This window comes from Myotis lucifugus, unplaced genomic scaffold, assembly GCF_000147115.1.
Source record: "Myotis lucifugus unplaced genomic scaffold, Myoluc2.0 scaffold_68, whole genome shotgun sequence".
Classification (NCBI taxonomy): domain Eukaryota; kingdom Metazoa; phylum Chordata; class Mammalia; order Chiroptera; family Vespertilionidae; genus Myotis; species Myotis lucifugus.
This window is the reverse complement of record NW_005871116.1, coordinates 965992-979524: the sequence shown is the minus strand read 5'-3', so window position 1 is coordinate 979524 and position 13533 is coordinate 965992. Positions and strand designations below refer to the sequence as shown.

General features: G+C 50.8%; 1 protein-coding gene across 2 annotated transcripts in view; it reads right to left on the bottom strand.

Moving 5' to 3' along the window:
- RAI14 (retinoic acid induced 14) overlaps positions 1 to 13533 on the bottom strand; it is a 119010-nt gene that overhangs the window by 20315 nt on the left and 85162 nt on the right. For both annotated transcript variants that reach the window (XM_023754967.1, XM_023754968.1), the window contains exons 4-5: positions 8893 to 8981; positions 3385 to 3449 (exon numbers count right to left, since the gene is read on the bottom strand). In XM_023754967.1, the coding sequence (XP_023610735.1) occupies positions 3385 to 3449; positions 8893 to 8981 (154 nt within the window). The remainder of the gene's footprint in view (positions 1 to 3384; positions 3450 to 8892; positions 8982 to 13533) is intronic.

The window sequence follows — 13533 nt, the reverse complement described above, 5'->3', positions numbered from 1 at the left end:
CACTGCGACCCACTCCTCTTCGCCAGCTCTCCGTCTCTCCTAGGCCTGCCGGCCCATCCAATCCGGTTTCCTCCACTGCCCTGGCCACTCCTCCTCCCTCAGTGCTCGCTCCCTAAGCTCAAACCCACCACAATCTCATCCACAGCCAGAACCTAATGACGCCCTAGTGCAGTGATGGCGAACAGATGACATGCATGTCAGAGGTGACACGCGAACTCATTTTTTTGGTTGATTTTTTCTTTGTTAAATGGCATTTAAATATATAAAATAAATATCAAAAATATAAGTCTTTGTTTTACTATGGTTGCAAATATCAAAACATTTCTATATGTGACACGGCACCAGAGTTAAGTTAGGGTTTTTCAAAATGCTGACACGCCGAGCTCAAAAGGTTCGCCATCACTGCCCTAGTGCATAACTGAACAATGACAACAAAAATAGTGTGTAAGTATTAGCTGTTGTGTGCCAGGCGTTGTTCGAAGGACTGTCAGGCCCCTAACAGCCCTCGTTGGAGACTGTCATTCGGCCCCATTTCCAGCTGAGGAAACGGAGGTACAAATCTGTTGGGGTCACAGTGAGCGGCAGAGCCGGGACTGGAGCCCAGACAGGCTGAGCTGGAGCCTGTGTACCCAAGAGAGGGCATCTCTGAGCGCCAGGCTGGCTCACCCCCTGCCCAGTTCCCATTTGGGTCCTGCTGTCTCACAGGCACTCGAGCCTGGCAGAGCCACAGCTCTGGTTCCTTCCCGCTCTCCCGTGCCTGATCCTCCGACACCTCCTCGTCTGTCAACCGTGTCACATGAATCTAGTCAATGAGCCAGAAACCACGGCGTCATCTCCGATTTCTCCTCCACGTCCTCCTTCCACCGTGGCCTGTCAATTCTGCTCCCCAAACCTACCCCAGTTCTGCTGTCTCTGCTTCTCCATGACAGCCTAGCGTGAACCGGCACCTTCTCACCTGGGCAGGTCCAACAGCCTCCCTCCCGCAGGTCTCAATTCTGAGTTTTCCCCCTTTAACCAACTCTGCACAATTAGCGTGACCTTTTGAATCTGTGACTATCACTCTTTCCTTAAAAGCTCTTCACATTGCACGCTGTACTGAGTAACCACAGCCTACACATCATGACATGCAAGGTCCATACCCTGTATCTTCGTTTCTCCTCCTCAAGTGCTTTGCCCCAGGTCCTCTCAGTGGCTTTCTTTCCTTTCTGACAAGTGCCTTTCTCTCCTTAAGCCACTGATACTTGCTGCTATGTCTGCTTGGAATGCTTTCCCCTGGGCTGTTTGCATTGTTGAGTCCTCAGCTTGTCACCTCCTCCAGGAAGCCTTCCCTGAACACCACCCCTCACCTCTCTCAAGTACCTGGTAGTTGCTTTTTAGTGCTGTGCAATTTTTAATATGTATTTTTGTGCTTGTTTACCAGACTGTAATTTCCATCAGGATAGGGGCTGCTCTGTTCATGAGTAGATAGTATACGCAATGCTTGGGGCATGGTGCTCAGGGAACACTTGCTAGAAGAACAAGTGGGGGGAATAGCACTATCAGGGGAGGGAGAGAGCTCATCTGGAATCTGAAGGATTTCACAGGCTCTGTACTCACTGCTTTGGGCATGTAGCCACTGGAGAGGGCAAGTGTCTCTAGCAGACAGAGAGTAAGAGCCAAGGTCTCGAGAGCCCAGAGAGAGGAGTGACAGAGGGTGCAGGGGTGAGGAGTAGCAGGGGACAGCAAGGGTCACATCACAGAGGGTATGGGTTGCCAAGAGGGGAGGTGAAGATGACTAGAGAGGCACAGGCCCCAAGGGAAGCGCCCCATTAGGGGGACATCGAAGCCTCAGGTTTTAACTCCTGTCTACAAACAGCGTTCACACGCATGGTAAGTTCGGGGAGGCAAGAACAGGCAGCGTTAGAGGGAGATGCCTGCCTGCCCTTCAGGGGAGGGAAGAATGAAGGTCAAGTTACAACTTACCAGGCGGTGGCCTAATTTTAGAACAGCACAAGGAACTGTTTAAAGGCTTCAAAGGTTCCACAGAGAAACCAATCCATTTGCATAGCCAGATATACGATTACATCAGGGGCTCGAATATCTGGTCCTTGCCCAGGAGGATCCCTGGCCTGTCAGCTTTCATTCTCCTTAAAATCAGAGCCAGATGCGGAGTCTGGGTCGCCACGCCAGGGTGGGAGTGGAGATTTGAAACGCACGTAGGTTTTAAAAACCGAGATAAGACCAGGGCCTTCCTCGGGCTGGTCCGCGCTTCCCCCTTCTCCAGAGGAGGCGGACCGGACAGGTTCCAGGGAGAAGCCTCCTCATAAACACAGCAAGCAGCCCAGATGCCCGTCAGTTTTCCTGAATTCCGCGTCAGCCCCGGGAAGGCTAAGCATTCCTGGCGCTGGCGGCGGCTGGCACCACATCAGGCAAGACAGGCAGCTGCGTGATCAGCAGAGCAGGGCAAGTTGGGGACTATGACCAGGTTTCTGCCCCAGAACCGCAAGGCCTGTGAAAGCAAGATGCGGGCCCCAGCGGGGCGCCCAGGGCGAGCCAGCCGGACGGACAGTACTCGGGGCACCCGGTTTACTGCTCTGTGCTGTTCCTGGAAGCAGCCAGCTTGCCTTTGACTGGCAACAGCTGGATGTTTCAGGAAGGGGGCTATTGGGATTGCATTAAGTATTCACCTTTAAAGATCTCCGGAAGTCGTCACCCTAAGCGATCACTGTAAGCTTCCCGGGGAGGCTGTGGAACCAGGCAGTTGGCTTAAAATTATTCCAAGGGTAAAACAAAGAACTTAAAACCTAAGACCTAACAGCTCATCGAGTTACGTACAAGGAAGTAATGGCTGGGGTTTTGCTTGGCAAGAACTGCCTGGTACTGATGACTGGAGAGAGAGGACCAGGGGAGTGGAGGGCTTGTGCTGAGGGGACCCCCACCAGCAGGGAGAAAGGTTTTTAAGGGACTCTGTAAAGGGCACAGGCCTTCAGAAAAGAAAACGAGGAGCTGACGAAAGGAAAGAAAAAGGCTGGATTCCAGGAAGACACTCCAAATCCCTCACCAGTGTCGTTGCTATGGAAACCATCTCCTCCTCCCTGTCATTTCATAGCGACTCTTCCCAGGAAACCCAGGGTCTGGGGTGGAGTTTAAAGGAGAAAGAAAGAGGGAGAGAGACGGTGAGAGGGAAAGGGAGGCGGGGGGGGGGGGGGGGGGATGAGGAGGAGAGGAAGGAGGGGAGGAGAGGAAGAGGGAGAGAGACAGTGAGAGGGAACGAGGGGGGGGGGGAGGAGGAGAGGAAGGAGGGAGCAAGAGGCAGGAGGAAGAGAATTTGTTCTTTCACAGCTAAGGTTACAGTCACACGTTGGAAGTGACAGGTGTGTCATGGTAAGCTGTTGCCGGTCTTACCTGAAGGAGCTTCCGGATGCACTCATGGTGGCTGTTCTTGGCTGCGAGGTGCAACGCACTGTGTCCTAAACAGTTTTAAGGGGGAAAAAACGGGGGGAAGAAAAGGCCACACGTGTTAAATCTCTTATCGCTGTAATGAAGACAACTATGAGGAAATAAACTGTTCCCCAGCCAAGACGGGGTTGTTGTTCTTAAGAGTCAGGCCTCAGCTTCTTATCTCTGAAGTTGAGGGTGACAGCGGTGGGAGGACACAGCGCACCCTGCCCCCCGGATAACACGCAGGCTCCGCGCTGAGCTCTGATGTGACTCAGCTCTGGAAGTTCTGCTTTCAGCAGCCAGTACACACGCCAAAGGCCCCGTGTCCACAGCCCCGCCAGGCTGGGAACGCCACCGGCGAGGGGACCCCATGAAGGCCACCAGCAACCGGCAGAGAGCACACCTGACCTCTCGTTCTCTCCCCTCCGCTTCTCCTCCGGCCCTGAATGGGAGTGACCGGAGTTCTCAGAGTCTAGGTCCCCGCGTAGGAGGAGGAGAAGCGCATAAAACACGCACCATGACAGCATTTCCTTCAGGAGCACAGCCCCGAGGTGAGACTCTGAGGGCTGCGCACAGGTAACTGGGAACCCTAACCTACACCCACCTCCCGCCACGGCCCAATGGGCTTATGGGATTCCAAGGGCAGAGGCTGAGGGGCAGCCTGGGGACCTGCTGGCCCAGCAGCCCCCCCCCCCCCCCCCGGCATTCAGGGGCTGCTCTCTGCTGCCTGGGCCCCCTGCCTCTGGGACAGCCGCCCGCTAGCTCTCTCGCCTGCTCCGATGCCCCGGAACCACTGCCTTCTGATGAGGACCCTCCTGACCTCCCACTTGAACCCCGATTCCTCCCAGGCCTGTGACTCCTGCTCCCTGCGTCACATGTCCTTCTTCCCGGCTTCTTTCCACTGCACTACCCCCTCTCCCCTCTTCTCTCTCCACAGCCACAGGGTAGGTAGCTGACTGTTCTCCTTTCCCCTCTAGAATGTAAACTCGGTGACACCGGACTTGCCTCACTCCCTGCCGTACACCTAGTGCCCACGGCACGGCCGGCACGGAGTGGGCTGTCCACACACGCGCGTCACTCTGAATTGTCGGTGTGCGCATCACAGACGCCTGCGGAGGGAACCCAGGGTACCACCCGGCCAACCCGACACACTGAGGAAGCTCTACATCCTGCGCTTCCCCGACTCCCTGACCCAGCCACCCCCACGTGACCCCTGGGCCTCAGTTGTCCTGGGCCATGAAGGCTGCTAAGCAACATCTCTGCCTCTACCCACTAGATGCCCACGTTGGTTAATCAGAAATAGCTCCAGACATTGCTAAGTCTCAGGGGGTGGGGGAGGAGGGGCAGGGGCATCGACCCCGGCTGAGAACCACTGGCTCAGAGGAACAATTTCTTTTACATGATGGTCCCGTCTCCAAATACCATTTCTCCTTTCTGAGTCAGTCTTCACTCCGCAACACTGAGCGGAAATCCCCTGATTACTAGAGGACGACATGTCTAGGAAACACCATGTTTAAAACCCAAGGGTTTAGGGTCACAGTGGACTGCACGGAGCCTGTGTAAGGTCAAAAGGTCAGGTTCCTGTTGTCTGATCTGAGCGGGACTGAGATTTGTTTGTTGTTTGTTAATCCTTAAGTGAGGATATTTTTCCATTGATTTTTAGAGGGAATGGAAGGGAGAGGGAGAGACAGAGAGACATCGACATGAGAGAGTGAGACATCGATTGGTTACCTCCTGCATGCACCCTGACCAGGGTCGGGGAACCTGCAACCAAGGTACGTGCCCTTGACCAGAATCGAACCCGGGACCCTTCAGTCCGAAGGCCAACTCTCTATCCACTGAGCCAAACCGGCTAGGGCTGGACTGGGAGGTTTTAAGGGTATTTGGAGGGGGGCTGTTTTGTGGGGGTGGGACCTCAGAGGCGGGAATCCCTCCGTCCCCCACGAGGGTGAGGATGAGGAAGATCAGGAAATGAAGGAACGAATGAATGACTCTGGGAAGCAAAGGTCTTCCCCTCCCCTTCCTACTCTTCCTGCATGAGCCCCCTCCCAGGCTGTAGTGTGAGTGCAGTTACGTTGTCTGTTAAACAGGCTTTCGGGGGCTGCCTGGCTCCCAAGATCATGTGGACCAGAGTCTGTAAGGACAAGCACAGCCTGCATTTGAAACAGACGCTTTACAGATGGGCGTCTGGAGCCCATCCTGAATGTAGGCAGAAGACGGTTCATGTCGCGTAGGCACGTGTTAACGATTGTCTGTGCCGCGGACCAAAGCTATTGTACATAAACAGCACCCCCTGCACACAGCTCAGCTCCCCACACAGCGGGTAGGGGGATGTCAACCACTCACCATAAACAAACGACGGCTTTCACTGAGCTCCCAGCGTCCCGGGCATGAGACCCGAAGAACGTGCTGTGCTTCTACAGAAACTAGATCCTTTCACTCCTTGGCCCCGTGATCTACTTTCCTAACCAGGAGCAGGCAAGTACTTTTCATTTAAAATGGTCACAGAACTCGAATGATGCATCATTCCCTGGACAATATCCAAGGCAAGATGCCTCTCGGTGCTAATGTTAAAAAAAAAAATCTCTTCCCCAATGCTAAGTTTTCTGGAGAGAATATATGAGATGAGTGACAGTCTCGCGGGACCGAGACAGTGTGTACGTCTGGCCCATTCAGCCGTGGGTCTGGAATATCAGGAAGCAACTTCCCCCAGGCACATGGCGGGGCGATGCTAATCCAAGGGCATTGCAGCAGAACTTGGCTCTCAGGAAAAAGGCCAGTGTAACTTAGAAGGCAAGAGTCGTGGGCTGTTCCAGGGCTATCCCCCGGGGGTGCCGGGATGAACGATGGCCGTCTCTCAGGAATGATACTGCAATACTGAGGCAGGTTGACGGCAAAGACCATTCCTGTGAGAGCCGGGCCTTTCGTGCAGACCTTCACCGTGCAAAGATGTTTTGGAGGCACAGTGACTCACGTCCTGGTCCTTGCCTGGGACTCTGATCGGCCTTCTTGAGAGGGAGAGATGGGGGCAGGAGTTTTAGCCACAGGAAGGAGCTGGGCCTGGGCAGTCAACACCATCACATTTATCTCCTCTGCTGTGACAGGAGAAAGGCAGTGCTGCTCTAGATAACACAGCAGACGTTGCCACGCACATCCTCTGCACCCGGCTTCTTCCTTCTTTTGTTCTCGGGCCTCTCGCAGGCTCTCAAGAAATCGTGACAAGTCAGCGCCTCATTCGGACGAACATGAAACAGTAAGCCACGGACCAACGTGCTGACCTCGTTGCTAAAAATGCTGGGCGAGAGGGAAGGGACTGGCAGCTCCGAGATGTTTTCTACTCGCCCGGAACGTCTGGCCATCGTCCTGGGGCCACAGAGCACCGCGGATTCCACCCGTTTCAATCGGGATGCAAGAAATGGACTCGCAGACCCCAGGGACCGGCCCAGAGGCGCAGCCAGGATGGGTCTGCCCCTCCAGTGCTGCTCCTTGGAGGCAGTGCCACCGCGGTGGACAGGGATGTGCAGGGCGCACTGCCCAATGCTTCCCCAGGCTCTTAAAAGCGGAGTGAGGGCCCTGGTGGTAAATACAAACTCTACCTAAACGAACAAACCCAAACACACAAACCAACAAAATACCTATGCTTCTTAAGAGCTTTTACTGGAGGAAAGACTCCTGGTAAAATATTTTTTAAGGGGCGAGGGGGGCAGGATGTAGAGTTTATTATCACATGTGATCTCAGCTATGTGAAAATGTGCCAGGAAAAAGCTGAAGGAAATACAGCAAAACAGTAAAATGTGCTGCTTCTTGGTAGCAGAAGCCCTGCTAGTCTTCTTTACAGTTTTCTGTCTCTCCCAGATTTCCTACAGTGAGCACAGATCAGAGCACCTGATTCTCCCCGAAAGGAAAGACAAGGGAAGATGCTTGGCTCTGATGCAAATGACTAGACTCCCGTCTGAAACCTATATCTTGGCATCAAATGCAGGGAAACCAAACTGTATTCCAGCTCCGATTCGTGCCCTTTAAGCTGATTCTTTCAGGTCATGGTTTCCTTGGAAGAAGCCCTGTTTATGTCAGAGGATGTCCTACCCATCCAGGGGACTCTAGCTCTACATATAGAACGTCACCAGTGATCACAATGAACTTGAAAACCAAATCAGCGGGGCTAGGGATTGAAGAGGACTCAAGTCAGTATGACATAAATTAGCATGCCCTCTGGGCAGTCACTTAAGGAAACCATCCATTCTTCTACTGGGATCGCCAATTCTCGAAGCATCTGGGGAGCATTTGGTGGCACTGCTCAGGGAAATTGTGCTGTTACTCCAATCACGCCCTATTTTCGACTGAAAATGGTTTTCCCAGTGGCACCTCATTCACCTGACTTGACTTCAAGTGGCTCTTGGCCTGTCCTAAAGGAACAAATTTATTCAAAAAGAATAGAGATTCCCAATCACCGGGAATCTTTAAATTTGTTTAACAAGTGCCACAGACTTTTGGAAACAATTCTGAAACACAAGTTTTCCAAACAGTTTTTGAGGAATAATTCTTCTATTTCCTGACTGGTGGCCCCTCCCTCCCCCCATAACTGTTCTGAGGAGGCCAGTGTTTGGGGCTGGGGTGGGGGAATCCATTATGGATTAACAAAAAGACTCTAGAGTCAGACTGATTTCATATCCCAGTAAGAACGAGCGAAAGCCTTAGAACGAGGCAAAGATGTTCAAGTTCAATAGAGAAACGGAGCCCTCAGGAGTTGCTCTGATCCTCTGGTGTGGCCAGCGGGGCAGAACCCAGGCCGGAGACCACAGCCAGTGGCTCTTTCCAGTGGAACTACGTTCATAAAAGATAGGCCTCCACTACCTTGTCTCTGCCTCTGCTTTGTTCATCATTTGTCCACACTGGCTCCACATTAGAACCACATGGGGAACTTTAAAAATAATACCAGCTGTCTGGCAACCTCTAGACAATGGAATCTGAATCTCAGAGGGTGTGCATACTGTTTATTCCTTCCTTTCCCTCCCTTCCTGCTCTCCTCGCTCACTCTCAACCTTCCTCCCAAGTTCCTAGGTGATGTGGATGCACTGAAACACAGCAAGGGGGTGACCCTGGGCAGCTGGTCCAGATGAGGACCATGGCCTCTACCCACAGAGCGTATCTCAGTGGGCAAGATGAGCTTCCAAACAACGCATTCCATTTCTCACCTCCCATCATGATTCCTCAAAACAAACGTAGAGAAGGTTGCATGGTCCCTACATACAATTTTAAAGGTAAGATTTTTCAAATAGGGGATGAGAAGCACGCAGTGTGCCCTCAATGAACCACATCTAAGATGAAGACGCCTGTAACAGCACAAATGAGGAAAAGCCCTCAGAGCCCAGTCCCTGGAGCTGGTCTACGTGCTTCTTCTCCACAGGGACCCAGCTCTGTGGCACCTGCTCTTGTGCTGGCCTGTTGACTTAAGAGATAAAGACCACATACCGGCAGTATCTTGGGCTGTCACATCCACGCCGTGCGTAATCATGACCCTGAGACATTCCACGTGCCCTTTCGTAGCAGCGAGATGAAAGCTGGAAAAGAGGTAAACAATCTGCTTCAGATTTCCACTCTTTAGCGTGCATCCCCGACAACGTTTTTTGCCTCTTGTGTACACTTACTTTCTCCCACTTGAGCTCCATAACCAGTGAGTAGATGTTATTATCAACCTCATTTTAAGGATGAGGAAACTGAGGCTCCCCATGGTCTGAGAATTTGCTCATGGACACTTTTTATTAAGCAATGGAGCAGGAGCTAGTCTGAGGTCTTCCAATCCAAAGACCAGGCTTGGAAAAAAGTAAGATTCAACTACATATTTGTCTCTTCACAAAGCGATGCTCAAAGACTTGCAACTAGATTCAATTCCTAAACAATAGGTACTTTATCAACATTTTCTGTCGCCTAGTGCTTTCACTAAAGCCATTATTTTTAGGAAACATACTCAATAAAGAGAAAGGTATCCAACACAACAATAGTCAAGACAACATCAACGTCGGTCCATTGCTGTGTTGCAGCTGAATAACAATTGCTGTACACAACTTCTGTAATGTGTGCCATTGCATTACCTCTTTTCATTCACATGACAGCCTTTTGAGGTGAGGCCTATACTGTCTCCACAGATGGCAGGTGTCTACACGCAGGTGCAAACAGCATGAACTAAAGCCCACAATTAAGCTCCAGAATTCAGTAACATTTGGGAGTACAAGCCATGCCCAGCGTGTTTAGACCTGCCATGAAAAGAAGAGACGGCATCCACATGCCATACCAGCCATCCCGGCAGGTCCCAGGATGAAGGGCATTCCTGCCGGCAGAAGGAAAGCCCAATTCCACGGAGCATTCAGGCCCAGAGGCCAAGGAGGCCCAAACCCTTGGGAAGGTCTCCATCAAGGAGGCCTTCCCTCTTCTGTCTCCTTCGTTCAGGGAAGAAGTCAATGAACCTTCCCGTTATCCACCGGCCTCGGTTCTGTTCTAGGGAGTTGCCTTCTCGGGACACTTGCCATGCAGCACCGTAGTGTCTGCAGCTCTGAATTAAGGGCCAGGCAATATGTTCTTCACAAACCAGGACTGGCACTGGGGCCCAGGGTCACACCCAACTAGCAAATCCAAGAGGTAAACCAACTCAAACCCGGGTCAGCTTGATCCCACGCCTCTGCTCCCGGAGATCTAGGCTGCGTGAAGATGGACAGAGAAGCAAACGGAGATGTTTCTGTTCTGGTTGCCAAGCAACCATAAGTCAGCAAGGTACCTCTGGGAAGTCCGTTTAACCTCTCTGAGCCTACACTCCCTGCATTGGAGAGCGTGGGGATCGAATCAGATGATATCGGATGCTTCCTGCAGCTCTAACAGACTATTACTTTATCCTACCTGGTTCTGATCACACCAACTATTTCCACGTTTGTGCAGCCATTCATGTGTAATGTCTCTTTACAGTCAAGCTCCGCTTTGTAGATGATTTCACACAACTGTTAAACTTCGGTCATATGGAAATACTTGGAAATGTAGTGACTTATTTAAATGGAATTCCTGATTCAATACAGCCCAACCAAAAGAACCTCCCCACCGGGCAGTACGAGTATACCTCTGTTTTTCATCATCGTTGGCCTAACACAATTTTACAGTAAGTTCACCTTTAAGCAGCAAATTGTTTAACTGGCCTTGGGGAAAGGTCTCTAAATGCCCCCTACCTTCGTAACAGCACACGTTACACACTTTAACTGCTCTTGAGGATGTGACGTCGCCAGCAAGAGTCTCAATTACTGACCTCTGTCTTCAAGGCTATTCATCTACAAGCCCCAGATTAAGCCTTAATATTCATCTTTTACTCTTAATGTCTGTGCTTGTTTCTGAGCTGTTCTCTCTGCTACCTCCTACGACCAGGGAGGAACCAAAACTATCTGGACAAGAGGGCAGCCACATCCTATCTTATAAGTAAGAGCACCGGGAGCAATGATTAGCGTACACACACACACACACACACACACACACACACGTAGACATACAGGGTGGGGGCAAAAGGAGGGTTACAGTTGTAGGTACCCGAAACACAAAGAGTTTATTCTTGTATTAGTATTGATTAATTATATTACTTGCCATACGAACCACTATAAACCTACTTTTGCCCTGTTCTGTATAACTTTTGATTGAAGCATAACATATGCAAAGAAAACCACATATCATAATTCTATAGCCTGCTCATTTTCACAAATGGAGCATGCCCACTTTATCTTCATACGAGTGAAGACATGGCCGGGGACCCAAATGCCCTCCTCTATCTCCCGCCAGCACCCAGAACCTCTCCATGTGCCCCCTCCTCTTTACTATTGATATTTCCCCACTCAGACCGCTCAGGTGACCTCTGGATTGCCGACTCTGTTTATGGGGTGAAACTGCAGACACGTGGCAGTGAAGCATTTCTGTGCCCATTTCTGTCCGTGGAGAAATGGAGTCTGACTTGGTTTCTGGGGCTGACCTGGGACTTGAAGGGTTTCGGGATCTTTATCTGGAAGGTCAATGAGGATTACAAGGCGGGAGAAGTGATGTGTTGGGAAGTTGGACTCACTACCCAATCCTGTGATACTTTCTTACCAACAGAAACCGACCTGTGTTTGATGGCTGTAGCGCATTTTATTGAGGGATCAGCTGCTTAAGGTTTCACTGTATATGCTTTAATAAATTGTGTGTGTGTGTGTGTGTGTGTGTGAGAGAGAGAGAGAGAGAGAGAGAGAGAGAGAGAGAGAGGGAGAGATTTTATTTCATCTTTCCTCTCTTGGTAGAATTTGGATCAGGGAGTGACTTTTTCCTCTGTTCTGGGAACTCTGCAGAATACTGTGTCCTGCTGAGAAAATAAAACGATGACAGTCTTTTCCAAATGCATAAATTTCTCACATATTTCACCTAAAACATCAGCATCAATGCCCTTCCAGATAAACAAAATACCAACAGATATACCTACAAACTGCCAATTATATGAGGGCGGATACCGGGCTTGTCCTTGTACACTGCTTGACCTAACAGCATGCTTTCAGCTAACATCACTTTCACTGACGGGATTTGATTAAAGGTGTTTTTCAAATAAGACTCTACCAGGTGCCTGCTGTGTTTATATGGCACATAAAAGCTGCGGCTCTACTTTCTAAAACCCAGGAGCATGAGAGGAGGATACGCCTAAAAAGGAAGAGCTGGTCATTTTGCCAGAAGTTTCCGATTCATCTTCCCAGACAGACAAGGAACTCCCCCATGTGTCATCACGCCTTCTCCCGGGAGATGCATTTCCGGGAAATGGGAGCACAGTCAAGAAACACGCTATTTAGCCCGAACCGGTTTGGCTCAGTGGATAGAGCGTCAGCCTGCGGACTCAAGGGTCCCAGGTTCAATTCCGGTCAAGGGCATGTACCTTGGTTGCGGGCACATCCCCAGTAGGGGGTGTGCAGGAGGCAGCTGATCGATGTTTCTCTCTCATCGATGTTTCTAACTCTCTATCCCTCTCCCGTCCTCTCTGTAAAAAATCAATAAAATATATTTTTAAAAAAAGAAACACGCTATTTAACTTGCTCTTGGGGGACACGCACCCATGCTGTGCTCTGCCTGCCCCTCCAGCCCTGTCCCCGGGGCTGCGGCCCAGGAGGCAGGCCTCTCCTGGACTTACCCAGTGGGCGGCCTTGTCCTTCGGCTTCTGGTTGGGTCCAACCAATGGAAGACACTTACAGGAGACAAGAGGATGAGAGACGAGTGCAGGGCATCACCCCTCCTCTCTCCTCGCCAGGCCACACCCTGGCAGTGGCTGCCTCCTCTGGGAAGCCCACGTTGTGTGCACTGGCTCTCCCTCAGCGTTTGGGAACTGCTCTCTCTCCTTGCGCCTTCAGATGGGAAGCGATGCTCACCGTTACTTCTCAGGGCTGCTGTCCCACCTTGCTGGTTTAATCCACCACAAATGTATAAGCAGTGCCTTTCTTCACCTCGAGTCACCCATCCCAAGTGAGGGTGCTACCTGCTTCCCGCTAGGACCCTGAAGGCCGCCCGTGTCGGGTATTTTGTGTGTGACCACCCACAGGTTACACGGTTAGGTTCCGGTGGATATTATTTGATTATAAATATTTGTAAAGGCAAAGTGAGGCTTTAAAAAAAAGTCTCAACTCCACATATAACAGAGTTGATTATTTAAGACATGTGGGTATTTTGGCTATAACGCTTTGATGGGAGAATGTGCCAGATCACTTTAATTACATGGCATCTGACAAGTGACTTCAAAAAAGCTTTCTGATATAGTCTTAGGCCAAAATAGGAACCAATTTCAAAGGTTCAAGAATACATCTCTCCAAGGATAAGGAAACCAACTGACTTAAATGACAGCCAGCACCAGTCTAGAATGTCCCACGGTGCAATAAAGAAATGCCAAAATTCAGACGTTAAACTGTGAATGAGGTCTTGAAGGAAGAACCAACACAGGCCTGCACGCAGTTGTACGTGCCACCATGCTCTGAAATGGAGACTCGTTAGTTCTGTGGGCAAATCCATGGAATAACAAGCAAGACAGGGTCTGGGACATGTTGGACTTTGTTTCAATGTCCAGAAGACAGGCTAGCAGAC